General features: G+C 38.0%; 3 protein-coding genes across 3 annotated transcripts in view; 1 reads left to right on the top strand and 2 right to left on the bottom strand.

The window, feature by feature from the left end:
- The window catches only part of NUP107 (nucleoporin 107), a 31,148-nt gene extending 31,075 nt beyond the window's left edge, over positions 1–73 (bottom strand). Inside the window, exon 1 of the mRNA XM_082054644.1 lies at positions 13–73. Within this exon, the coding sequence (XP_081910770.1) occupies positions 13–20 (8 nt within the window). The 5' untranslated portion in view covers positions 21–73. The remainder of the gene's footprint in view (positions 1–12) is intronic.
- On the top strand, positions 40–4,944 carry LOC309440836 (uncharacterized protein). Its single transcript, XM_082055000.1, has 3 exons — positions 40–288; positions 593–754; positions 1,841–4,944. The coding sequence occupies exons 1-3, from the start codon at positions 176–178 to the stop codon at positions 2,013–2,015; spliced, it is 450 nt and encodes a 149-aa protein (XP_081911126.1). The 5' UTR covers positions 40–175; the 3' UTR covers positions 2,016–4,944.
- A 1,659-nt stretch (positions 4,945–6,603) lies between these two features.
- RAP1B (RAP1B, member of RAS oncogene family) overlaps positions 6,604–24,192 on the bottom strand; it is a 31,198-nt gene continuing 13,609 nt past the window's right edge. The window contains exons 2-8 of the mRNA XM_082054866.1: positions 18,720–18,804; positions 17,256–17,324; positions 14,372–14,428; positions 13,028–13,168; positions 11,118–11,261; positions 9,212–9,327; positions 6,604–7,842 (exon numbers count right to left, since the gene is read on the bottom strand). Coding sequence (XP_081910992.1) covers positions 9,241–9,327; positions 11,118–11,261; positions 13,028–13,168; positions 14,372–14,428; positions 17,256–17,324; positions 18,720–18,776 — 555 coding nt within the window. The 5' untranslated portion in view covers positions 18,777–18,804 and the 3' untranslated portion in view covers positions 6,604–7,842; positions 9,212–9,240. The remainder of the gene's footprint in view (positions 7,843–9,211; positions 9,328–11,117; positions 11,262–13,027; positions 13,169–14,371; positions 14,429–17,255; positions 17,325–18,719; positions 18,805–24,192) is intronic.

Below are 24,192 nucleotides of genomic sequence, written 5' to 3'. Positions count from 1 at the left end.
CCCGCCTCTCACCGCTCCATAGCGGCCTCCGACCCGGCCTCCAGCCTGCCGAGATCCAGCCTTCCCGCCTCCGCTTGCGCCGGCCCGGAAGGAGACGGGCGAGCTTCCGCCCGCGCCGGGCGGGGCCCCGCACTGCGCCTGCGCCGCTCCGGGCGCTGCGCCCCCGCAGCCGGCGATGCGCAGGGACGGGCAGCTGCGAGCGGGCACGGCCGGCAGCCTGGGACTGGGGAGCGGCGGCCGGGGAGCCCCGTCGGGCAGCCGGGCAGGCAGAGCCGGCCCGCGGGGGAGGTGAGGGGGTGACGGGCAGAGCTGCCTTCGCTGCCCGGGAAAATGTCGCTCTGCTCTGTTGGTGCCCGGGCAGTGGGATCCCGGGTTAAGCGACAAAACCAAAAAAAAAAAAAAAAAAAAAAATTGAAACGTTTCAGATGCTGTTCAGGTTATGCCGTTCCACAGAGAAAGACGAATCTCGTGCCGAAAATGTTTTCTTAAACGTTCAGCTGCAGCAACCTCCGTCCTGGCCTTCGCTTTGTCAAAACGAGGCCGTTCTCACCGGTTCACAAACTCGTTCTGTTTCTCTTCCCGTCCCCCCCAGCGTGACTCGGATACAGGCGCCGAGACGTGAAGCTGTAACCGCCATGTGTGGCCCCTTGGCCCTTTTCTGGCTGGACAAAGTGAGAAAGTTCCCAAACTGCTGCTCCCGTTCCTCCCCAGAATGGATCCTGTGCTTTTCATCGTTACTGCTGCAGCAGTGGAAGTGAGTGGGTGCTACTGACAGTTCATTTACTTGCACTCTGGTACAATGAAAACGGCCCAAACTGCGCTTTCAGTAGACTGACAAGTTCTGAAAAACTGGCGAGTACTCAGGTGTATTTGGGGCTACAGAGGGTATTTTGCGCATATTGGGCGCTTAAATTCGTCATACAGAAGGATGCATCTGAAAAAAAAAAAAAGGCAGAAAAGCTAAGATAATACAAAGTCCCATAGGTTGCTTAAGATGCCCATGAAATGCCCAAGCTGGGTGTCCCAGTGAAGCTGCTGGAGAGCCTGACCTCAGGTGGCTTCACCAGAAGAAGAAAGATGAGGAGCCTGATGAAAGCTGGGTGTGCAAGACCCTGAGACAGTAGATTAGTCACCCAGGAAATATAGTTTTAGATTAAAAAAAATAAATGATAAAAAAAGTTACTCTACCTGATAGAAGGAGATAATGAACACACCAATGAAGGCAACAACCTCCATTACGGCAGAAAACTAAAAGAAGGTTGAAAGGACTATTCTAATTCAGTACTACATATTTAATAGACTGTACCTGTCAACACATCCTTACAAAACAGTGTAGCATTATTGTCTCTGTAGTGCAGTGGGAAATTCAAACAGAGTAACGCACAAATTAATACCCGGTTCATTTCTCAGGCTGACCCTCTCATGGCAGAAAAGTGTTAACAAATGAGAGATGGAATGACAGAGAAAACGCTTCCTCAAGTTTATTCAAAGCAATGACATGAGAAGAAAGCGAAAGAAATAAAGCTGAGGAGAAATTAAGAGCATAACATACTGGTTTGGGTTTTTTTGTTTGTATGTTGGTTGGGGGTTTTGTGGTTTGATTTTTTTGTGTATGTGGTGTTTTTTTCTTTGTGATTTTTTTTTCTAATGAAAAACTCAAACAAACAAACTGTAAAAGAAAAAATATTTGAGCCTTGAGAACTTGTATTAACAACTTAAACGCAGGCTGGGAGAGCACCTTAGAGGCTTCAAGTTTTCTCCAGTAATGGTGCAAGAGAGGGAAACAGTGTTTTCTGGCAGTATTTTTTGACTGGCATCCTACTTCATTTTTATCCAACAGGAGGAAAAGAGGAGGAAAAAAGGAGAAAACCAGAACTGGAAGTCTCATGCAAGCATCTTGCATTTCCAAGAAACACGAGGGAATGCAAATTTTCAGTCAATTCTCACATACAATTTTTCTTTACCATGACATAAAGGACTCTGAATTTAAATTAAAAATTATAAACCCATCTTAAGTTTCACATATTTGCATCAACACCGATCTAAACTACAGCAATTTTGTCAGAATCTCACAAGGGGTAGTAACGCTCCATACTTAGAGGCAGGACAAGCAAAGAGAACCCAGCAGGTAGCGCGACTAACACAAACACACAGGTTTATTGCTGATGCCCAGGATTCCTCTGCTGCTTACTACCTTTTTGTGGAATTATCAGGGTTTACAGGATGTACTAGGTTAACGTTCAGGATATATTAATTAAAATTAAACAGATTAACTCAAATTACCCTTTACAAAATATGTTTAAATATAGACAGCTCACAAATGAAATAAATTCCCCATATGCATTGTGAAGCTGCAAACATGACACCTGCATATACAAAATTCTAGTCTTAATTCAGAACTATCGAAAGCAAGAGGATGGCCAAGTTCCTGGGTAAAGTGTGACAGCAGCAGAACTGCATTCAGTACAAAAAAAAAAGTGGAACCTATGCGTTGCCTTTTTGTAAGAGAAGGAACAAAGCTCATGTTTTAGCCCATCTTCTCTTAGTTGAAACACGTTCCTGGAAGAGCGTGATTTATAAAGTTTAAATGTAAGGATTTTTTTTTTTAACCAATCTCAATAATTTAACTGAAGTGTTTATGTGCTTGCTTAGTATTAAAACACCTCTGTTGACTCTCAAATTAACGTCTTCTGGTGGTCCTACCCTGAACAAATTGATCCCCATGCATAATCCTATTAAGGAAGCTCAGCTAAACCCCTTTCTTATTAAAAAGGAGAAATAAAGAGATTAATTTGTAGCTGTAATTTTATTTGTGTCTGAAAATCATGACCGTAGTGCCAAGGGGTCTTTGTTGCATTGAGGACATCACAAGCAGTAAACCCAGTTTATGAGAGCTGGGATTTCACAAGTAGATTTTTTTACTTAGTGCAGGAGTGAAGTTACTGACTCTTCCCTGCTAGATTTAGAAGGTAAAAATGCCACAGAATATGAAAAAGTAAAGTATACTGACCAAAGAAGGGACTATAACTACTACTATAATTTAACTCCGTATCCAATATTGCAGACATGCCCCCTCCCTGCAAGTTTACGTTAGCCAAAGGAAATTACATGAATTAATTAGAAATTACAGTGTCTTTCAAATGAAGTAGCTCACCCCAGCCACAACCTCAAAGGAAAAAGTAAAATACTGGTGGCAGTGAACTTTTTTGAAACAATGAACCTGTAGAGCTTGTTGATCAGCAGGACTAATATTTCTCGAGGCTGAAATGAGTGCAGTGGAATTACAAAGACATTCCTTTCCCCATTCACAAATCTCTCCCTAAAGAATATCTCATTGAAAACAGGAAGCAGCCACCCTCTTGATGATTCAAAATTCTGAAAATAAATAGTTTTGGAGGGTATTCAAAAAGTAAAAGCAAAAAAAATAAGCAAACCCCACATTTATCTGTTGTTTGAACCTCTGATATTGCAGCACGGGGAACAAAATCAAGACTACAAAACAGCTTTGCTTATAGTTCCAGACTATGAATGTAAAGTTTGTAATACATTTAAGTATCGTTGCAAAGTTTTACTTTCTACAACAGATAAGTTAAATTAGGGGGTTTAAGACTCTTCAAACTGTTCATAAACCTTCCAAAGAAAAATATAAGATGTTTGAGACTCAGAAATAAGAACCTGATTTAAGTGCTCTGCTTCTCTAATGCAAGAACTAGATAAAACTGCATTTTGTTACTTATTTAAGCAACTTTTTCTTTGCTTCTATTTTCCTCCCCATACATGGGCAAAATAAAAGCTATGAATTGAAGTACCTAATGCTGTTGGGACAGCAGTTTAACACTGGGCAAAAAACTTGTCTATGCAAATGCTTGGCTACATCTTCATATCACAATTCAAAAAGTAAGTGTTGCAGACAACTGTATATAGACCACTATTGTGGTCTATTCACATCTAGAAATAACTTTCTATTGCTGATATGTCTAAACCGAAGTCTATCTAGAATTAGTACAGTACTGTGGCAAAATTTCTCCCCATCTAAGTTTTCCCCAAACTGGCAAAGATTAGAAAACTTTGAAAAAAAAACCCCATCAAGTTTGATTCATCCGCAGTTTAGCATTTTACAAGAAGAAAATCCTCATCTTTTGCATTCACCCACAAGGAAACAGCAACTCTCGTTACACCAGAAAAGGAGAAAAAATGCACAGTTTAATCCAAATTCCAGCAGGATTCTTCTCCCACCTCCGCTTTCTAGCATCACAGCATCAGTACATATTATGAAACAAATTCTACAATACTTTTCCAGAAGTTACGTTCTCTTATGCAGAAGAGCAATACTACTTTGAGTTTACAGTGCATTTGTTTGGGCATCTGAAAACATCTTGCAAAAACTCAAAATATTTTTGTAAGTTATGCAAGTAGACATTCATTTCACAGAATAACTTGAGAATGAAATAGGGCATTAGTAACAAAGTAAGGTCTAAGAAAAATTTATACTGCAAGGAAAGAAGAATCCTAATAGGAAGAGTGCAATTCCATTAAATACTACTTCTATATTTCAGGACATAAACATTACTTTTTCCGTAGAAAGCTCAGATATTTAAATACTGACATATACCGATTTCAGATTAGGGTGGAAATAGAGCAGTCACAGCCCTTGTGTGCACTGTAAGCATAAGCTAACTTTACAAGCAGTAATACATGGGTATTAACACTGAATTTGGAAAGTTACTGCATTAGTTCTCAAAATTTCAATTATGCATGTTTTCATCTGAAGCTTTATGAGAAGTGTTCTGTTCCTGTACAAGTAGTTCAAGCGTGAACTTCTTAAGCGCCGGTACACAAAGCATTTATCATGAAGATATGTAAAAGTTTGTTCAAAAATTTCAGCAGACAGGATTCTTTTCTAGAAGTGGTGACTGCTTACATAGTTCCAGTTCCTGTGGGGAACTGGATGTTCACTTCCTCAGTGGGAACAGCTCCGTATGCCGCAATTACTTGGATATGAAGAAAATTCTTTCATGTGTTTTTCCTTACGCTTCATGTTCATCAACATTATTTTGTCATGCATCTTCCCTCTAACAACTGGGACAGGACACTGCTCCCTTGAAGCCTGCCTAAGTTTTCAAGGAGAAAAAGACTGGTCTTTAGATATTACCTGGGTGATGTGTTGATTTTACAAATCTGGCCTAAGTTCCAACTATAAGGGTGCAAAAGCATATTTCACTTTTTTAGCACAATCTTTAGATGGTAAAACCTGGAGTTCCTAAAAATTTTATGTTCCTGGGGCTTGACCAAACTGACTACCTCCAGTGCTGGAAAACTGTGCATTTGCTATTCCACAGAGCAACCAAGAATGCTTCGGTACAGAGCTGTCAGGCCACAGCCTGATGTTCCCCGTCAGCAATACTCCTTGGCTGGACATGGAGACCAGACCAGGGTCCCCACGCTGCTGTTATCAAAGAATTTTCTTTCCCTCCTACCCAATGCCATCTGTACAGCTGCCTGGAAAAAGAAACACGTTAAGAAGAACACAGAGAAAAGGACAATTGGGACATGTTGTAAGACCTAAATAAGCAGATCTTGAAAGGAAGGAAAAATACTGATTAGCTCATCAAGGAGGAAGGTACCTAGTGAAAAAGGAACTAGAGCATCCAGTGCTCCAGTCTCATCTTCTCTGTGGACCAATCGGGATGCAGAAAGTGCCAAAAGAGATGCTTACAGGGATCATCAACCACATGCTCTGGTTTCTAATGCTAAATGAAAAGGAACTTCAGCCTTAACTCTGACTCTGCATAGTGAAAGAGTGTATTACCCTCTATTAAACCATGGTGATGACTGATGAAATTACCAGTAGGAAGGATCAGCTGGGCTCCTTAATTCACTCTGGGCAACATAAACCATCTCAGAGCTTACTGGTATTAGCTAACCTTCTCTGATTGAATTTGCAGGAATGGAATAGAACAAGCTCTGATAATTCTGTGCCAGAGAAACAGGAGGTACCAAGTTATTTGGGTGCGACATTAATTTTCGGGAGCACAGCCAAGATCAGGAAATCATCTGCAGTCCATGCATTCCACTTTACAGTCCAACAGTGTTAACAGACATTTAGTCTGCAAAACTCTACACTCAATACTGCAAGAGTGCTCTTCTGCAGATTTCCTTGAAACCAAACAAATATGGTTTAATCATGCAAAAAAATTGTATTTTCTCCCAAGATTTTTTTTTTCAGCTACACTACATCAATTTTAACAATTAGTTCTTCCTGGAAAGAAGGAAAATAGCAGGCAACATTGTTTTAAGTTTCCAAAACAGCCACTGATAGTCTGACCTTTGAAGAGATATTTTTCTGTTAGACTCTGCCTTACATTAGAACTTGGAATATTCCAAATCCAAAACTGTAAGTGGAATTTCCTTCAGTCAGAAATTTACCCACCCTAACACATGGGATGCTATTAGAAGAGATGTTTATGGTATACATTTGTCAGAAGACAAAATCATAATGGTTCCTTTTTGTCCTAAGATGTATGAATCTGCACTGTGTAAGAGATGTAAAAATCAATATTTACCAGCACTACTAAAACACAAAACATTCAAGTAGTATTTAACTGTAATGCAAGCCCTTGCATGGCAATCCAAATTTATTGAACTACTGATGCTAAGTCATACAAAATTGCACCACTTTAATTAAGGCTTTTAGTTTACATTTGGCCACCTCAAAGCAGTTGTAACATTAGGTTGGTCAATTTAAATACTGTGGCTCCCTGTTGGATATACACACAATCTTTACACCCAAACGTTAATGCATACAAAGCAACAAGGCATTGTTAAATAAATCAGCAAAAGTTAATTACTGCAACTTAGGCCCTGTGACCAATTACACATGATTAAAATTACTTCCCACATTCACATCCACAGTACTCTTCCACCATTTAACATCTCAACCAAAACGTTACACATGTAAAACAATCACTAACAGGCAAAAGTACTAAACCTGTATATTTGGTATTGCAAATACACTTATGCATGAGCAAGCAAGGGAATTCACAGTGAGAATCTACAGCTGCAGAAGCCCGAAAATGATTTACAAAAAATTGTTAAATCATTAAAAAATCGTTTTAAAATATACACTTCTTGTTGTAGACCCCCACTGTACACACAACTATAAACATTGTTCCCTATGTAAACAAGGAAAAGGAAACATACAATAAAAGGTTGAAAAGTCTGGACATTTCCTTCCCAACAGATATTAAAGGCCATGTCTTTAGTCAGACGTTATACTGAAAGGACTCTTAAAGACTAGGTCACTGTCTCCACAGGTTTTTCCTAAAATTAAAAAACTATATAGCTGTTGTGTTAATCAAAGCGCTTTTGTACAATACGATGATGATGATCCTGTATTTCTTTAAAAAAGTTACAATAAGCTACAAATACCGATGAAGCAAAGTTATCTGGAGTAGTCTATATAGGAGCTCTTTGGACTTTCTTTTATTATGCTAAAATAGTGGTGCTTTTAGGATTTACATTATTGTACTCTCCAATAGAAAGTGGGGATTGTTGAAGTATACAGTACACAGTTTTCATACATGTACAACATTGGAGGATGAACAATGTCTCTTATCAGTAATACTGGATGTAGGCTCTGGTTTTACCAGTTGCATACACTTAGAATATTTATAAGTAAAAATCTCTCGTGACACTGGAAAGTGATTAGAATGTGCAAACTGATGTAGTAGCTTTCATCCATTTCTTAAAGGGTACCACCACAGGAAAGTCCATTTAAGATGTTGGTAGGTTTAATAAAGTTGGAATGCTGGCACTGTTGAATTGGGCAACAGTTCTTCAGACCTGTAACAACAAAACAAGAGGTTAGTATTAATAACAACTATTTGTCATTGCTCTTTAGTTAAAAGAACTAAAGCAAAAACTAGCACAGTTCTTTGCAAACAGAACATAACCGTAGCACTTCTTTTTAGTAGATACGATTTCTACTGTACACACAAATAAACTATCTCAATTAGTAAAACTGAATTAGGATACATAGGGTAATCCCAGCTGAACTGTGGAAGTAAGTATTTGATGGGTGGGACTAGTTCTGCTTACACTATGACAGTTCCAGCAACTTCAAAAACAAAAACACATTTGGAGGATCAAAGATCCTGAATCAAAAGCCCTGATGAGGAATTGCAGCAGCCACTTCTGCCATCCTCAGTTAGTGCTTTTGAAACCCTCTAAGTTTAACTTTGAACTGATACAAATGAAGTAAGTTTTAAAAAGAGTTGAGCATGGCACTATCTACATATTAATAAAAGCCTGCAATTTATGGTTCTACCAGGATCCTCCAGTACAGCGAACAGGTCTATCAGATGACAAAATAATGGATCATAGTACTGAAGCACCTGAACCACCACATGTCCAGTAAAACTGAAGGGAACTGAGAAAAACAGACAACTTGCCTGATGTCAGGCCAATCAAGATAGACCTCTGCCATCCTAAGGCTCAGAGGTAGAAAGGGGGAAACAACCTGCCCAGGAACAAGTTGCAGAAAAATTCAAGCCTGCTGACTGCCTTCTGAAAAGGCTTGCTAAGGAGCATGCTGGAGCTTGCTTGAGCCTTCAGCATAATTCTTAATGCATGGATTTAGTCACACAGAACATTAGTCAACTGCCAATGAGTAAAAAAATTGATCTAATAACCAATAGCTCCAGGTCAAATATTTGGAGTGTTACAGTGATCACTTCACCGTTCTCTTCCAAATGTACTAATTACAATGTAGCCTCTAAAATATCCATGTAGTCCAAAGAAAGCAAGCTACATTCCTATGACATCATCCTCCTATGCAGGAGTTCAAAGCAAGAAGTGACATTTTAACATGCAAACTGTGATACTTTACAGTGTGCATTCCTGATAATTGAGCTCTTGCTCAGTTAATCAGATCTAAAAAAACCCAACTTGTTTCCAAAAGCTCAAGTTTTGAAGTATCAGAACAAACATCCTTAATTTGAGCACTACCAACACCTTGAAGCTTGAAAAAAAATTTATACTAGTGTGAACAGTATATCTTGTATACATTTATAGTTCTGACTTTGGAATAGCAAAATAAAGACCATAAAAATTTCTGTGATAATGTAAATCAAGACTTTTCAATGCTGGTTTGCATCAACAGCTACTACAGTTGTTTAGTTTCTTTTGTTTGTTTTCTAGAGAAAAGGTTTACCTGGCTCAGAGCTACAGTACAGCTATGTATTAAAGTAGCTGACATGATGACTTTTTGCGTGCTTTTCCAGGCACTGGAGTTTTTCTGTTAATTTGTCGCACAAGGTCATAAAAGATCTGTGAATATAAAAATCAGTTGGTTATTGGAATTAAGAGGCTTCTCATAACTCTAAGCCTTGAATCTTCACACAAAATGTACTCACATACTCCAGAACCCCTGTAAATATTTAGTTATCACAAAGCCAGAAAGTTAAATTGTACACTTAATACCTATTTGTTTTCTGTTTTAGATAATTGCCTGTCAAGGCTTTTCTACTTTCAATGAAGCAAACTGGAAAGGCATCTATAATCTGCAGCTGTTTAGTCTCTGGGTCAAGTTTATCTGAACATGCATGATGTATGTCACAATGATCAACTACTATATGCTATTACTTTGCAATTTAGCACCAAGTTCAAGAAATAGGCCACAGCTTTCTCCTAACTCAAATCACTCCAAAGGTATTATTTTAAAGAAAGATTTAGTAAGTTTTTACTCCACATTTTCATGTTAACTCAAGTACACTGCATGGTCTGTGATAGTCTTCTGTATTCAAATGAGATCGTGCTTTTCCAGATAATTTTCTAGACTTCAGTACTTTTAAAGTAATTCAGCAGCTTCTCTAGTACTACAGCATGACATAAGCGTAACATTTCCTAGAAAAGTAATTCATGTATGAGACTCACTCACACTTTGAATCTCCTAGAATTGTAATTGGAACATGATTTGGTTGAAAGGCTAATTTAAGACAAGTCTACACACCACAATTAAACAGCATCTGTTTCATGCATAACTGACATTGTTCCAATTATTTCTGCATCTCCTAAATCCAGGAAGTCCTCATACTAAAGCCATTCTAACAGCTTCCTAAGCACTGGCTGCAAAGCAGCAAACATTCTAACAAAGGCTTTTAGTATTTGATGAAAGTTCTAGTTTATTAAACAGATGACTTTTATACAGTTAGGCTGATTAATCTGTATTTAAGAAAAACTGAATAGTTTCCAGAAATTCCCAACTAATTAAACACACATCACTGATTTTTAAAATCAGCTGTGCTTAAACCCACCATACGCATTTGATTACATGCAAGTCTTGCAACAGAGGCCCTTCTAACTTGACTGATGTTGCCAACAATGTTTTCCAGGAGACACAATAAATTATAGGGTTTATCATAATATTCAAGCTGTTCCAGAAACGCAAACACTAACACAGCTTCTTTTTCTAAAAATTTTTGCATCCATTTCTTTATGCTGGCACCCCCACTGGATAAGCCTGCACAAGCTATGGCAAGTCCCAAAAACACATGTGTTTTTGATCAGTCATCTAGCTCCTGCTAAATAAATAAGTAGCTATATAGCAGAGAGGCTTTTGCCTTCCTTTTTCTTTACAGAGTACCTATTTAGGTCTCTAATCAACTAATTTGGACAAAACCCTTAAGAGTTTTTGTCCTTACCACCTCAAATAAATGAATACCAAATAACTTGAATCCATCAGTTTTAAGGAGTTCACTCTCTTAAAGGTATTTTTTAAAAAATGAAAGAAGTAGTCTAGCAGTGCATTCTCAGTGGACAGAGATTATATCAGCTAGGGAATGTAACACGAAAAAAGTATTTATACAAAATTCATATTAATACAATTTGAAAACTAATTATACTAAAATTAATATAATTTTTAAAGCCCTACATCAAAGCTAATTACATCCATTAGCAGAAGCATCTCACAAGTTCTCACAATAGTTTTGTCTATTATAGTGAATGCTATTAATAATTTTGTTATTTTTTTCTTGATGGACTGTAATGTTTCGTTAACAGAATTCAGTGTCCCGTCCTCCTCTCCCTGCACCCTCCCCGGCATGGGTAGTGTGCCTTACCTCGTTAACATTTATCTTTGATTTTGCAGAAGACTCTAGGAATGCACAGTTATTCCATTGCCTTGCTAGGTTCTGACCTTGTTCCTTTCCCACAACTCTTTCATCTTCCAAATCACACTTATTGCCAACCAGAATCATAGGCACCTAAAAACAATTCAATACCAGCAAAGAATTCATTAACATTTTTGGAAGGCACAATGTAAACGCACACCTAAAACCCTACCCGAATCCTTAGAGGATCCTGACCTTCTGGAATAATCAAGCTCTGGTGTAACAGAAACTTAAGGTTACAGTTGTGTGAGGCTTTAATCTTCAAAGCAAAGTGACTGCATTTTTTGCCTGCTGTTTGGCAGGGCCGTGGGAGGAATGGTTTGAGGATTCAGTACACTGCCAACTGAGAAAATTTCACATCTTCTAGAAGACCTAATGAGATTTCATTTTTAGATGTTTAAGGTATCAAGAAGTCTACTGAAGAATCTGCTACCAAGATCCTTACATGTTCAGCAATCCTAGAAAAAGTGGGCTGTACTGGGCAGCATGATGAAGGACACTAAAGCGCCTTTCACCATTCTTCTGCTTCCAGCCTATCTGCACTCCTTTCAGCAACAGTTTGCTCAAAGTTCTTATTAGTAAGCTGATGCACACAGAGGAAAGAAACATGATAGCTTAACAAAATAACTACAGAAAACACTGAATTGACCCTTATGGCAAAAAAAGGCAATCATACAAAGCGTAGCTTTTTTTTTTCCTTCCCTCCTCCTCTCCTTTTTAGTACTCAAAGGACATAGCTAAGTTTGTCCAAAGCTGAAGGGCTCAAAAAAAGGCTTACAATATTTTGATTGTTTAATTTCCTCCCACTGAGAAAGCAAGTCATGCCTAAGCTTTGGCACAGGAAAAACTTTATTACTTAAATACTATTTTTTTCAGATACATTTGTGATAATGGGTAACAAATCACTTCTAGAAGAAATCTGCTGAACATAGGCAAGACTTAAAAATGCTTACACTTAAGAAAGTGCAAGGCAGTTTGTATCACAAGAGTCACAACAAACTTCCCTGAAACTGAAACATTTAATACATTCTGTCTCTGTTGGCAGCAGCAACATATGTGGATACATGCAGTAAGGAAGGGATCAAAGTTTCCGTGAGCACACTTTAAATGAGATGAGCACACTTAAACTGTTCATCCCTTATATTATTTTTTCAAGGAAGATTTTCTGACAGCTGCAACCTACAAGGTCTTCCTGTTAAAAAAATCACTTTTACTGCTGTTTCACATCTGAAATACTTTTCTTTCTTTTATTAACAGACTACTCACTTCCTACAAATGCAGTAAGGTTTTTTTTAATCAATTATAAACTGGAATGTTTTAGCCTCTATAGCTTTAATCATGCTAAAAGGCACATAGTGAAATTGTGTGGAAATAGTATGACTAAATTTACTTTCAAGCACACACACAATATAAAAGCTACATAACATGCAAGTTTAAAGCTTACAGTAATGTCCTCTACAAGAACTTAGAATTTTGTGCTTTTAACATACCATAAGCAGTAGGTATACCAAAGAGAAAATTTGAACTGTATTTTTTTTTTAATCTTCATTGATAGCAACTTGGGTGAGAATAGAGTTCCTTCAGAAATGTCTTCTGCAGTACTAGTGAATAAGGCTACATACAGGTTCAAACAGAGTATCTTAAAGGATGAGGTGAAAAAGAGAATTATCTTTATATGCCACATGACAACTTACAATTTTTTCAGTTTGCCTTAAGAGTTGCAGTTCTGTACTACGCATCTACTGGTTGATTTGTCTTTTAATTTAAAGCTTGGAAGCTAACCGATCACAGCATATACATTACAATATCTGTAATGAAAACTGTAAATATATGCACTAAGCATTTTTAGAGATGCTTACATCATCAGTGTCTTTGACTCGAAGAATCTGTTCTCTTAGATCTTGTAAATCATTAAACGTGGACTGTGCTGTGATGGAATATACTAATGCAAAACCTTGTCCATTTTTCATGTATAGGTCTCTCATTGCTGTAAACTGTTCCTGTAATTAAAAAAAAAATAAAGAAGGCAGATGTTGCGTTCAGTTTGCACGCTCCTTAATAAGAAAAAAAAAAAGCCATATACTTCAGGATACAAATGGATCAAAAGTACAATGCATTTGTGCCCTCCCTGCCCCCTTCTTACATACCAACTTTTTCCCATCTTCTGACCTTTAAAACACATCATAAAGTAAATGCATCCCTTTTCAGCCTCGATTTTGTAGTCTGGGCAGTTTTCTATGTTCAATTCTACTTTCATTTTCAAGGACATTGACTAGAGGATGGAGACACTCAATAGACTTGTCACATTTCCTAGACTTCCGTGACAACTATGATATTGCATATGAAGACTTGCAGGTGCACTGCACTGCAGCATTAGGACTTCTCCTCTTTCTGTTTGAAAACTCTCACCAGTGTGACTGTGGAAGAGCATTTGCCTTTCTCACACTGGTGACTCTGCTGTCTTGGAACTGATCAATCACTCACCAAATCCCTTGCATCCCCAGATGAAAAACGTAATTTATTGCGAGACAACAGTCACTCATCTTTCTGTTGTCTTACATGGCCCTACTTTGATATGGAATTCAAATAAATTATTATTGGACCAGATTACTATTATAGTTCAGAGAACACATACTACACTCCAAGGGTCTTGAGCTTGTGCTCACTGGAATCAACAAAGGAAATGACCGCTTTCAGTAGGTTTTAGAACAAGCCAGAGTAAAACCTGACCAGTATGAAAAAGGTCAGCGTAAACCCTGCACTTTGAGTTCACATAAGCTGACTAAAGCAAGACTATTTTTATCCCAATGTCAGAGTACATCTCACACACAAAAGAAAAAGGAGAGAAGAAGAAATCACATTCTCTATAGCAACAGAAATTAAACACAAGTAATCATTGGGCCCAAGTTTTCCTCTGGGCAATATGAACTTAAAACAGCACATCAACCTCTTTTAAAATTCTTGGTCTCATGTTTCCACTGTTACCGAAGATGACCTCACAGGAAACTTGCAACTCATCTTCTGCTGCAAAATTCAAGTTTTGTTTGAATACTAGTATGTTAAAGAACATCCCTTAATCCAATGCACTGACCACAGTTACTCTTTAGAGAATGAGGAAGGAAACGTGTCATCATTTACATCCCTACAGCTTTTAATAGTTTTAACACTGCACATCGGTATTTAAGAAAGTTTGTTTTACATACCGTTCCTGCAGTATCTAAGATTTCAAGCATACACTGTTGTGCATCTACTTCAACTTGCTGTGAAGAGAGAAAGATGTGGTTAGAATTTTTCCTCTTTCAAGTCTCCCCTCCAAAGACAACAGGAATTGTGTGATTTTATAAGCAAATTCATAATGCATAAAGCAACATAATGGCTTAAAAAGTTTGTGGATATGCACTTCAAAAACAGCAGGAAGAAGCCTTTCAAAGAGCCCTACTGACATTTTCAAAAGAAGCGTCAGCAGCCAAGTGCCACTTTGCAAAGTGATTAGGGATTTTTGATTATTAAAAAGGAGGCTGCTAAATTTGTAATGATGGTTATCAGCAACTAGCACAATTAATTTCTACTTGTTTCAGGGATCATTCACAGAATGAACGAACAGTACAGGTGAAAGCTAGAAACTTGGATTGGCATACTATTGTTCATTTAATAGCAGTTTAGATCAACAGGAGCATAAGTAGTACACAACAAGCAATAAACCAAGCAAACCACTAAGAGTGGTGTCCTCAAAAACAGCCTTTAGTGACACTAATTAGGAAACTGATCCAGCTTAGAAAAATTTGCAAAAAATAGGTTTAAGAAGCTGGATCAGTTTCTATATCTATTTTAGAGTTCCTCTGTCTAGTTCCTACCTCAAAAAAAAAAAAACCAAACAAACAACAAACCACGACCCAGATGGCCTTGAGCGCATCAAAGGACACAGAAGTGCCTTCAAGCACTTTTAAGCAGGCTACCCATGTGGGGTTTTTTTGTTTGTCTGTGGTTTTTTTTGTTGTTGTTGGGTTTTGATTGTTTGTTTTGTGGTTTGTTGTTTTTTTTTTTTTTTCCCCTTCCAAGCTATTAGTATACTTCCCTTTTCCTCTTTGCATGTTAAATTCCCAGTTGGCAGATCAGCACTCAGAAAAAACTTTGTGTCCCCTACTCCGATTTGAGCTTTTATTTTGTAACTGGATTGGAGCTTGGCGCGGGTGGGGAAGAGGAGTATTTCCATGCCTCTCAAAGCTCCCCCATGTCCCCTAGGGATGGAGATTCCTTCAATAGCCACTATTTTAGCATGCATTGCTGACAAAGTTATTCAGCTAATTAAGCAGCATCTTTATGAAGAAATATTTGGCGAGTAAACTAAGGCATCAAGTTTCAAGACTTCATGCCCAAATTGTTTAGTTCCAGACAAAATATTTCAAGCCACATCCTTTCAACTTCAAATATTATAAAATTAAGATCTAAGATTAATAGTACAGGATTGCAACTGCCAAACTAATACATTTTAAAGTCACCCAAGTCAAGCAGCAAGCTAGAATTGTAACTAGCAGTAAAGGGAAGAAAATTACTGCATAAAGTATTGTCCAGACTTAAGCAAGAGTTCAGCAATCTGGCTGAGTTGAGAAGATGGATACACAGAGATATTCCTAGTCATTTCAGGACAAAACCTGAAAGGAACATTATAAGGTCTTTACCAAAAAAATTAATTAGCAAAAGGCCAAATTTCTTCAGCTCTATGAAAACAGTCTTTGGAATAATTCACCCAGCAAACATCATGCATCTAGTATGACCTGAAGAATATAAATATGTAACAAAGGAAATGTTTCACTTTAGGACAGCTTGTGAATATTTTTGAAGTCATTTATTGGGCCTGACCCAGCAAAGGCCTGCACCAAACATTGGGATGGGATCCAAAATTCCTGCTCCTCTAATACAGAAAAAGTAAGTGGCTTTATAGATTTTTTTGGTTTTGTTGTTGCCTCTTTAATAAGAGTTCTAGCTTTGGCTGGAAGCCCACATACTTAAGAAAGACTATGATTTTTCCAGCATATAGATTTCTATGAGGTCAAAGAAAACAAGTGTGAAATTATCGTTTTGCTCTCACTAATTCCTCTTCTGTTCAGAAGAGATTCTGGTAATACAGCCTCTTTATTTCAATATAAGTGTAGCCAAGTGCTGAAAAAGGAGGTCCTGCACTTTCTGCCCACTCCCTAGGGTTTGGTACATCTTGTCTCCCTTGTATAGACACTGGCATTTTTGCGGCCACACAGTGAGCTATGTCAGAGTATCAATGCAAATGAAAAGTAATTCAGCTACAAAAAGAAATATTAAGAAAATGATATAGCTGAAGACTAATCTGCTTCAGCAAATGGTTAACTCTCGTGGTAGCAGTTCAGATGTAAACTATCTTAGCCTGGAATATTAATCATGGTCTCAGCTGAAACTGAAGAGTGAGCAATATGGAGATTCAAGGTGATGCAAGCAGAGTCAGACCTTTCAGCCTGTCATGCTGAAGAGGGGAAGAGAAACTAACAGGCTACTGTTAAGTGTTTGTTCATTTATGATAGGTTTGTGTTAACCTATTAATAAAACAATAACCCATCTAATGGAAGTGTATCAAGCTATCAGTTAAATCGTCAGGAATACAGTATGATGCCTCTAGTGTTCTGAAGGTGAGTGCAAAGTTGTTCTTAGCATTTTCCTAGTAGCAAAAAAAGCTTAGAACCTCCAACATACAAGTCCAAATCTACCTGCAGATACTAACACACACGCAAACTAATAATAAATATTATGAAAAATAAAAAGTGATAGTATATTTTATTTAAAAAAAAAAAAAAAAAATCAATGTTTCCAATTCTGACAATGAAATTACCATTTTTTCCTGACTAGCTAGTAAGGTATCATGCTTAAACATTAAAAAGCTAGTCTGCATTATTCCTGTAGACATATTTCAAGAGCACCTTTGGATTTCAAACTTGTTCGGTTACCTGGTATTATGTCAAATGACCAGTCATACCCTTTTTCAAGCAATGACTCAAATATATGACAGTATGTACTTCAGTTTTAAGTTTCTGTAACACTAGAGAGGTCTTTTGCATGTACCTTTCTGTAGGAGTCTTCTATCGTAGGATCGTATTTTTCAACAAATATTCCTTGAACAAACTGTACAGTCTGCAATACAAAAGTTCCTGTAAGATTCTTTTTGCATAGTGACATTTTGTCAACATTGTACACAAATTACTGTTCTAGGTGTATACTCAGTTAACCATTACATTTTTGAAGGCAAATTAAGTGATTGACATAACTACAAGAAACAACAGGAAGTTAGACATACATGCCTATTTAACTAAGTACTGTTAGATAAAGCAATGCTACACCCTCCTTTATCCACTCTCACTTGGAGTGTAAGAATTAAAGCATGCATTGATTTAAGGTTTGTCTAAATGTTGGAATCATTATTAGTTTCTAGTTGAATAGAATACTGTACAGCTGCATGGCTTTTACATTTGCATTTAGAACTACTGCATCTTCTGCTACTTACTGCCAGCACAGGAATTAGTCAAAAAGAAGCCTGCCAGCATTTACTAGTCTTAACTAGACTCAGTAGGATATTCCAGTGTACCTAGCATGTACGATGTTTTTAGCACAAGCGGAACTTTAAGACTCAATGGCCAAGTCAGAGCAGACAGGTTCAAATCCAGAAATGCTGCAGTAAGATAAAGAATTCAGAGGTAAAGGAAGAAGTTCTTTCACAATCTAAGATGATTTGTCAAGTTTTCCTTTAGGAACTACTTTGTAAGATAATCCTTATCTGATAGAATAGACCTCTAGGCCTTACTTTACATTTTTAAGTTTAATTGTGTACCTTACTGTAAAGTTCTTAGTTGGGCTGGGAGCATCCCATTCTGTGGACTTTTTTACTGCTAGTCTAGGTCAGATTAAACTTTTCTGTAACCATTTAACTAAAATGCATGAGTTCTTTGCTTTACAAACATCCACCTGCTGCAGCTATACATGTGTTCACAGGGAAAGATGTAGAAAACATGCTGAACTTCCTACAAACATGCAAATATATGTTTGTATTTGCATTTAAAAAACGCTTTAGAGGCTGCTATCGAATATGAAGCAACCAGCACTCTGAAGACCTTTCCAGAGACAGGAGTTACCAAGGCCAGACACAGGCAAATCAGTTCATTGTGTGAGTTTCATGACACAGCTTGATGTTTCACAGACCTGCGGCTGGGTTACCCAGTGAAGCCAGAGACCTTCATAACACTGTGCCTATGCACTTCACTGTGTAAGACAGGCAAAGATCTGACCATCACCCCACCCTATACAAAAATATTAGCATGCGAGAGCACACCAACGGATGTGGATACACCCAGTGAAGGAGGTACCTATTCTAGCCAGGAACCCTCAGCAGTCATTACTTATATTTATGTTTATTTGTGCACCCTTACATAAACAAAATATGGGTTAGTAGAGAACATATTAGAGGAAAAAAAAAAAAAAAAAGACATGAGAAGCCTAAGAAAATGTACTTGAACTGCCTCACAGAGAACTTACCAGAGCAGACTTTCCAACACCTCCAGAACCAAGAACCACTAGCTTGTATTCACGCATGATGCAGGAGATAAATCACCCTCAATACCTAAAACACAATAAATTATTCACCATTTTGATCAACGGGACAACTATTTCAGCATTACTACAGCCACTGCGAGACTGCATATATAACACGACATGAACAATTGATGTCAACTGATAAATGCAGGAGATACATTATTATAACCAGGCAGAACCTAGGCAGGATGTCACTTTAACAGAAACAACGGATATTTATTCAAGACGCAGTAACTGCTGAACAATGCTACTTTTTCTTCTAGCACAAATAAAGTACCTCCAAGGTTTTCTTGTTACCAGGATTTTAACACTTAAAGAACCATCATTATTCACGTGTTATCTAGCCTAATTTCACAGTCAAGATAGTACAGACTCAGAAAGATTTTTAAATAGAGATTTTTATATCCCATGAAACAGTAATTTAGAGAAAAGGCAAGAACAGATTAAGACTCCCTATAATAAAGACCTCAGTATTACAATCTTGCCAAAATATCATGTGTTTCAAAGAAAGTGCACAAGTGTACTGAAGAACTGCTCAAACCCACGTGCACACATCACTTCCTCAGAGGCCTCTGGATGGATTCTTCTCCTTTATTTACAGCAAGGAGGTATCAGGCATAGAAATCCATTTACTTCATTGATAGGTAAATTACTTGGATTATGGCATACCATCCAGTGAGGTAAGTTCACCTCATAACATTTTCCAGAAACATACCAAATCTCTTCTAGCCATGTAAACAAGTCCACAGCACCTGTCAGCTATAGTCACAGCAAGCATTAAGGTATTTCACAGGTTTCTCGAGATCTCTCGTTCACTCATGAGAAGTTGCCTGGACTATATATTTTGCAACAACAGATCAAAACCAATATTCCCAAGAGCCACACAGATGCCTGGAGAGCTTGCAGTTTTACAAACACTACATTCACAGTACTGAATAGGTTTATTGGGTAAACAGCTGCTAATGTTTGCTACCTATGGTACTGATACAGTAATTCCAAAAACATGTCTCAGATTTCACAGCTACTACATCTTCTCCTCATCCATCCCCCAGACTTATTTCATATCATACAAGTTTTTGTAATTTCATCTATATACACATAGAGGTGTAAATTATTTTGTTCATATGAGCTGACATGCATTAAATGTCTCCAGTCTCTTCTGGAGAACTGAAAGCATCAGTATGCTGACAAAATACAGAATGGGAAACTTCTCCGGGCAACAGCATCTCTTTATTTCTATTGTCATTTACTTGAAATAACATCCAAAGTTTGTATCTACTGACTCAAACTTTGATCTATATGCAGCAAGTACAACCATGACACCACAATCCAGTTCACTAAGCAAGGTTTGATAAAAGGGCTTAGCTAAGTTTTGTTTGGTTTGTTTATTTTTTTGTTTGGTTGGTTGGTTGGTTTGTTTTTTTAAATACAGTGGCTGTTTTTGAACTATCAGCTCCTAATGCAGCTACAATAAAATGCTGCAAACCATCAGATATGGTATTTCCTCTACCTCACTACTGTTGTCCCATAAAGAAATATTGAACAAATCCTACTATAGTAAAGCTAACAGTTACTACTGATAAGAAACAATTATCCAAGAGGAGATAGCATGCATTTTCTCATTCTGAAACACTTAAATGCTAAACAGTTACAGAGAAAGACTTGCAGAAGAATATTAAATCAACCTCTTCCCACCAAACATTTCTCAAAAAGAACAGCAGGATCTCAGAAGCACATTTAAAAAAAAAAAAAATCCCTGCTTATGTGTACAACTTGATTAGTCTTTGGCTAGACATATAACCACAGTTACAATGACTGTAGTTTCATGAGCAACTAGAGGCAACTAAAAATATTCTTTTGAGACCATTTCTCTCCTAGAAACTAGAGCTGTTCCCCAGCCACTGCCTGCAGCAGCCAAGCAGATCTGCTGGCTCATCTTTGTCGAAAACTAACTGAGCAAAAACAAAACAAGGTCACAAATTTTGGGACAAGTCTTTGGGTCATACTGCTCAAGAAAACACACCTCTTGCAGTCCTTCTAGCAACTGAGCTAACAGGACTGCTACTGCTGCCTGGGAGGTCTCAGTTCCTTTCCTGCACTGCCTGCAGCACTTATCAGATTGAGTTACCTGCTTTTTCCACTCTCTGCCCTCTCAGAAAGATTAAACCCACCTCAGCTGACAAATAATTTGGGGTTTGGGGGAGAGAGAAAGTGCAGGGAATCCAACACAGGTGCTTGCACAAGCAGCAGAAGCAAGGTAAGAAAGACCTCTCTCAGTAGCAGTTATCTCACAGCATCTCTGGGAGTCACACCATCTGTTAGGTGTTTAGCACAAAATGGTAAAGTGATTTACATAGAAATTAGAACACCTCCATGTTAGTGTCCATCTTTGCTATCACTGATTAACTCCACATTGTCAGAAGACATGAGAAGCAAACAGGCCAGGTCCTATTTAATTTCTCTTGCAAACACATAATAAGCAGCTTTTCAACTTACCTAAACCATTTCTTGCACCTTAAGAAGCAACAAGAGTACAAGGAGAATGCCATAAGGAATTATTGTCCTGATGGCCAGTAAAGCAAGTCTCTACAGAGGTTTTCGTTACCGATAAATTTTGAGACTCTTCAGTGATTTTCACACCTAACAGAACACCTTTTCACTCCTGACTTTATAAAAATATGTTCTCTTCCCTACATGGATATTTTGCAAACATGAACCACCATGCACAACACAAGTTTAATCTATTTGGCACCACTATAAATGTTAAATTAGATCCATAAACCCATAAGTTGTCCAGCTTTCCTACAAACAATAGGAAAAAGGATTGTCTCTAACTGTACAAGTTAAGCCTATAACATTACCTGTCGTTTCTTAAAGGCATAACTGAATGTTTGTTTTAATTTTTTGAAAGGTGTCACTAGAATGACATAAATGTAGTGGGTGTAGGGGAAATCCCAGTACTGTAATCTGAGTGAACTGCAGCAATTTCACTGTCTTGAAAAGAACAGTTTAAGCCGAATTTTTCAGTCTTCAGTCTGAAGTTAGCAACTAAATATGGATATGTTAATAATGAAGCCTGACAGTAATTTAGAAGTAACAGAACTTAAGCAGCAGCTACCAGCTTTACCTAGTGGTTTGAGTAATTTGTGACTTTTTCTTACTGAATGATCTACAATTTCTTTAAGAAAATTCCAAATCCTGAAATAAGAAGCTAACAGCTTGGTTTTAGTGAGAGACTAGCAATTCCATTTTGGCTCTTAAACAGGGATTCAGGAATTTAACACAAGGCAAAGCTTCTTTCAGCATCCAGATTTGGAAGTTCAGCCCTCAATATCCAACTGCTGTACCACACGCTGGAGGCAATTTCGCTGCTTTAAGTGGTGGCACATAACTAAAGCATATATATACCTCTTGGTTGGCCAATCTTAATCTCTGAAAGACCTACGCAAAAAGTTTTTTTAAGATCTTTGAGGGCATGACAAAGCCAGACTGCAGTACACTCAAACAATTCTCTGACCTTTGGGCGATGAGCAAAGTAAGTACTCACTTTTTCGCCGTGACAACTGTTGTGTCATTTGTACAGTTACTCCTTAAGTCACAGATAGCACACAGTAACCCTCTATACATACACTCACCTATACAGCATAGAGGTAGCCTGGCATCTCTGCACTTGTCTATTATCAGGCAGTCTGGCCATGACGCCTTGGAACGAAACACAAACAAATGTATTCTCCAAAACAATTTAAGAAAGCTAACTCAGACATCTGTAACACAGCATATGGCAGAAGCACCATCTATCATCTACTCTCACTTAGACCTATTACCCCACTGGCTTTGAATGGCAGTCTTGATGTCACTTCACCTTCCTCTTACTGTTTTCTAACAAAAATAAACACACAATTCCTACCTAAGAGAACTTTCCTAAGAAAACTTCCCTGGTTACAGGTCTTAGCCTCCTTCTCAACTAAGAAACCACCAGTCCATGAAGCTGGTAGACACTACAGTCTGCCATGCTATTTGGAATAAAAGCCTAGCAAGCACTTTTTCACTGACCAGTATGTCCATCAGCTGCAAGTGTGCCCCAGACTGAGTTAGGGCTCTGATCCTGCCTGAACTTGACTTCCCAGTGATTCCCAACCAGCCCAACCTGACTCTGCTCTAGCTCAAACCTATTTTTCCATATCACACATTGTACAGACCGCTTTCATCCGAAACCTCGACCTTGCCCTTACTTTACCAGTCAGATTGACACAATGCTTGACTCTGGAACTAATACTGTGTTTGGCTCCATCCACTGCCAACACAATTTCCTTTTGACTCACTGATGACACACCAGTGGGGGGAAGAGGAGGAAGAGGACAAAGTATAAAAGAGGAGGTTTAAGCCATAAAGAACCTTGGCTTTCAGTTACCATGTAGCACTTGAAACAACACCAGCCATTAAGCTCCAAGCAAGATATTAAAGTGAAAAGTTCAACTGTTGAAAGAGATGTAAACTATAAAACCAGAGATGAAAACTCAAACTCCTGGTGGATTTCCTTTTCTGTTTATATATATATTTAAAAAACAAAACACCCCCAAATCCACTTCTCTAGCCATTCTAAAACAGATACTGGACTTAGTGCATAGAATATCTCTTTATAAAGTCTGTGCCTTGCATTTCACACATTGTCATCCCCTCTCACATCTGAGAAAAAAAAAAGTTACTGGAAGAACTTTTGAAAGAATACGTAATTATGAAACCATTTGTACAGTCAAGACAGAGCTCAAGGTAGCACCTTAAGAATAATTTCCAGCAGTCTGCACTAACCAGTGATTTCAGTGATAACCTTCAGTTCTAAAGCTATCAGAAAGCAATTGTATTAACTGGGAAGGAGGAAAAAGGCTCATTAGATCACATGATCGCAGTCATTCAAATAAGGAGACAGGTTTAGATCTTTCCTGATCTAAAACTTAGCACCCTAAAGCTACAGCTATATCACAGCATGGTCAGCATTTCTAGACTAGGATAGGCTCAAGTTCAACAACAATATTTGTCTGTACTCCCCGGAACACCCAGTCTCATGGTTGGAAAACAGAAATACTCAAAAGGTACAAAACAGAAATTAAGAGACTACAATAACTGGGTAACATATAAGCAAAACCTCCTGAGATTTATTGGACAGTTGATGAGAAGCACCCACTGAATCACCCAAAAATTAGATTAAATAAGTTTAAACTTACTCCTACCAAATAAACTGTATCCCTCTTCATTTAGTGGAGCCTATTTTAAGAGAGAAATTTTGCTTTGAAGGCTGGCTACCTTTATGGTGACACACATGCAAGGAATAAGAGCAATACCAGCTTCCTTTCCTTTTTCATTTTTCTGCTCCTCCATCTTTAGGCAGGAAAGTATTGTCAACTGTGGTCTCTATGCA

Source organism: Streptopelia decaocto (genome assembly GCF_964273445.1).
Source record: "Streptopelia decaocto genome assembly, chromosome: 1".
NCBI lineage: Eukaryota > Metazoa > Chordata > Aves > Columbiformes > Columbidae > Streptopelia > Streptopelia decaocto.
Note: the sequence above shows the minus strand (reverse complement) of the source record. Positions and strands in the feature narration are given on the sequence as shown.

What these genes read in the sequence shown, in the direction of transcription:
- LOC309440836 (XM_082055000.1), top strand. Translation starts at nt 176, where the DNA reads ATGCGCAGGGACGGGCAGCTGCGAGCGGGCACGGCCGGCAGCCTGGGA. An exon ending in AGAGCCGGCCCGCGGGGGAG is followed by an intron (nt 289 to 592) that starts GTGAGGGGGTGA and finishes CGTCCCCCCCAG; the next exon opens with CGTGACTCGGATACAGGCGC. An exon ending in TTACTGCTGCAGCAGTGGAA is followed by an intron (nt 755 to 1,840) that starts GTGAGTGGGTGC and finishes TTTATCCAACAG; the next exon opens with GAGGAAAAGAGGAGGAAAAA.